This window comes from Mycena indigotica (genome assembly GCF_014461135.1).
Source record: "Mycena indigotica strain 171206Taipei chromosome Unknown Mind.scaff0010, whole genome shotgun sequence".
Classification (NCBI taxonomy): domain Eukaryota; kingdom Fungi; phylum Basidiomycota; class Agaricomycetes; order Agaricales; family Mycenaceae; genus Mycena; species Mycena indigotica.
The window spans coordinates 2,594,281-2,597,623 of record NW_023503009.1 but is presented as its reverse complement, the minus strand read 5'-3'; the positions used below and the strand labels follow the sequence as shown (position 1 = coordinate 2,597,623).

The following is a 3,343-nucleotide window of genomic DNA, read 5'->3' as shown; positions in this document are numbered from 1 at the left end:
CGTTCACGATGAACCTTGACCGCTTCAATGCCATATGGAGCAGGAGTAAGGAGTCGGCAAAAACAAGTGCTTGGGTAATCAACCGATCTGTTGAGGAAGCACTTGCTGGATAGATGTTGAAGGAAGGTTGGCTTAGAGGCGACAGACAAGGGTCGAGAGCCAATGGTGGCGGCAACGCAAAAAGTCGAGTTGATGCTTATGTAGTGTGCGGCATGATGGTGCTGAAAAAGTCAGAGCCGCTTGCATCTCCTCCATCAGCAGCATTCTCCTCGCCGAGCAAGCTGGGTACAGTGGTTGTACTCTCAGACTCGCTAATCGTCGGGCGCGGTCTCGCTGACACTGACGCTTGTGGCCCGCACTGGCTTCAGAAGGCGCTTTATCGCTCCCATCATCAGTCTCGGCGAACACAAGGGCTCTCGAAATTAACCCCTCCTTCACAGTTGTATCCCCATCAGATGTCGTTAAGTAATGCCAGTGAGTCCATGGCCCCCAACTTTGCGCTCAACCTCCGCCTTTTCGAAACCAAGAGTGCTGTTCCTGCGAGTCTGTTCAAGCAGACTGAGAAGAGGCCTTCCACCTCCCCATCAATCGACTGTTCGCATGCCCAGTCCGCGACGGCCGCTTTGTCCTTGTCAAGGGCTTCCCGTAAACCTTGGGCATGATCGACAACATCATGTTCAACGTGGACAGTCCGCAGGTGAACTGAGCCGCTTTGATGCTTCCCGGATGCGCTAGGGAGATGTGCCATGCTGACAAGCTGGGTGTGGTCCCATTTTCGTGTGGTTGTGCGTTTGCCCGTCTTCGTGAGGATGTGGCTTCAATTCAATTTCTGACAGATAGTATCAGTTGACCGCCGAAACAGAGCAATAGAACCACTTGGGTGGCTGGGAAAGAGAAAAGGTACCAGCATGGTCAGTTCCTTCAGGGCCAAATGCAAAATCGCGCGCGCGGCATCGAGAAAGCGCTGTTGAGAGCGTTCTTGCGTCAATTGGTTGTCTTCTTGATGGGCAAAGGGACGATGAAGTTGGATTTCGGCTGCATGGGCCATACTCCGACCAACGAGGTCATTTTGTTGATCCATGGACGAAGGATCGGATTGACTGGAGGGATTTGGTGGGCTGCAAATTTCCTCGATACGTTTGTCGATGGCAGAAAATCGGTCGTAGAAGGCTTGTGCTGCTTCGACATTATGCGGAGAACCTATCAGGATGTCAGAACTGTGTCCAAATTGGAGTTCAGAGCCAGTACCAGGTTTCCACTCAGATCGGGTAACTAGATGGTTCGCAGCCTCCCAGAGCACAGCGGCTTTGGCAAGTAGTTCCTTTGAGGACTTGGGCGGCTGGTGGTCGCCTACAGCGAGGAAGGTTTGTACAATGTCGGTCATCCCAGAGACCTGAACCAGTTAATCAGCGTCTGTAAAATCACGAAGAAGTACCCACCTTGGTGCCCGGCCATGGAGTTTCGATAGGATTGGTCCAATTCGGGAGTGTGTTCATGACAACCGACCAGGCACGATCCAGAACGACGATTGCCCAACAGGCGTTGACGTGTTCTTCGCCATCGGCGTCTGAGTCAGCGAGCAGCATTGCACCAGGCCGTACATGCCCGTTCCTCATAGAGTAGATGTCACTCGTGACACCGAGCGATACAGCAGTCGCGGTGTGATACAGGCCTTCGAGGAGCTTGCCCACCCCGTAAAAGTACCAGGACAGTATTATTTCGGCCTGGAGAGCGTGTAGTACGCGTTTGGGGTGAAGCCCGGCGAGTGCATTGCTTGCCAAGACAGAGCACGAAAGCGAAAAACGGCTTCATGCATTTTGAGGGATGGAGATGGTGAAATGGAGATAGCCGCAAGGTATATTGCTGAAGTAAGGGCAGGCGTAGGGACGAGAATGATGATTTATCGGCACGGACAGCATGGAGGCGTTGTAGACTTGCTCAGGGTCCAGAAAGAAGCCAAACGACGGAGCTGAAGTCATGAATTTGTCAAGTCTAAGGGAGCTATAAGATGAAAATCGAGGAAAGATGAGCTTCCTTCACAGATTCTTGGCCAAATGGAGCGGCAGTTCTTCAGCGGTCCACCATGCGTCGGGTGTTGGAACGCGGCTTGGTGGATGAAGCAACATGGCTGACGAAGTCGAGGCGTCTAAACTTGATGCAGACCGGGCATTCGAAGGTGGGTGACCTGCTTATACTAGTACGGATCGAGCAACATGACGTCCGTTTTAGCTTCCTGTGGATGCTCGAGCTGATGAATACGGAACTGAATCCGACTGATGTCTTCCTCAAGAACCTCTGCCCTCGCACGCGAGTAGTTGTCCGTGTACTCACAGTCCTCTTCCCGTGCCGAAGCGTCGACATTGGCCGCAAACGGGCCGTCTGGGAAAACAAACCAACAGAGTTTGGGTATGAATGTTCAACGAATGCAATGAAAACACACGCACTGTCCATCGCATCTCTGCAGTCGACGTCGGAGGATTTCATTGCATGGATTGAGGGACTGAGAATTCTACGGTGCCGGCAAGGGTAGCATGCTTGATTTCGCGGTAGAGCTCGTTTGGTTGAAGTCGAGCTCTCCGTGTCCATTCGAGGCCTGCCCCATCGTCTCCCGCGCTATATAACTCAACATGGCCAGGGTCACTCGCCGCGAGCAGCGGTAGTTTCAGCAACCGACCGTACAGTTGGTCAACAAATTGGTCAAAGAGAAATTGTCGACAAGATGTGACAGCGTCATCGTCACGTCGGTAGTGCCGGGCCGGACGGTGATAACACGACGTTGCTGAGATGGACACGTTTACCCGGAAGGGTTGTGTTCGGAAGATGGCCAACTTCACAACCGAACACTTGTGATGCTCTCTAGCTAAGGGTCGGAAACCTTAGCAAGACCGAGAAAGTGACGACGGCGACGCAGTGCTCGGCATTGCAGGTAATAAAGACACAATAAGTAAGTACTACAAGTACACAGGAATGGTTACAAATATTGTTATACAGCAGCAGAAGTGGAGCCTTTGGTCTTCCACGTTGAGACTATTGTCCCTGATGTTGTTGTCCGCGTCAATCAATCGCGTGCCCCAGGCCCACGAACAATGATGAGCGTTGGCACAATGTTCTGCATGGATCAGCGAGCGATATAAGGAGAAAAAGCAGGTACCAGCAGCTGGGGCAGGCCACCACGGAAAGCACGCCAAACCGTCTGTCTCCAAATATCAGTCGCAGCCAAAAGAGGACCAAGTTAACCTCACGTCCGGCACATTCATCGAGCGGAGAATGACGTAGATGACGGTCCACGCCGATATGATAGCACCAGACTCCAAGCTGCGAAGTATGAATGAGCCTGCATATA

At 52.4% G+C, this 3,343-nt stretch overlaps 2 protein-coding genes across 2 annotated transcripts; both read right to left on the bottom strand.

Annotated features, from left to right (window-relative positions):
• Positions 1-451: 451 nt before the first annotated feature.
• On the bottom strand, positions 452-1,586 carry MIND_01138800 (uncharacterized protein; the record flags this gene model as incomplete). Its single annotated transcript, XM_037367928.1, has 4 exons — positions 452-799; positions 905-1,200; positions 1,249-1,393; positions 1,440-1,586. The coding sequence occupies 4 exons, from the start codon at positions 1,584-1,586 to the stop codon at positions 452-454; spliced, it is 936 nt and encodes a 311-aa protein (XP_037215760.1).
• Positions 1,587-2,194: 608 nt separating this feature from the next.
• On the bottom strand, positions 2,195-2,484 carry MIND_01138700 (Copper-fist domain-containing protein; the record flags this gene model as incomplete). Its single annotated transcript, XM_037367927.1, has 2 exons — positions 2,195-2,379; positions 2,445-2,484. 2 exons carry the CDS (start codon positions 2,482-2,484, stop codon positions 2,195-2,197), a joined length of 225 nt encoding a protein of 74 aa, XP_037215759.1.
• Between the last annotated feature and the right edge of the window lie 859 nt (positions 2,485-3,343).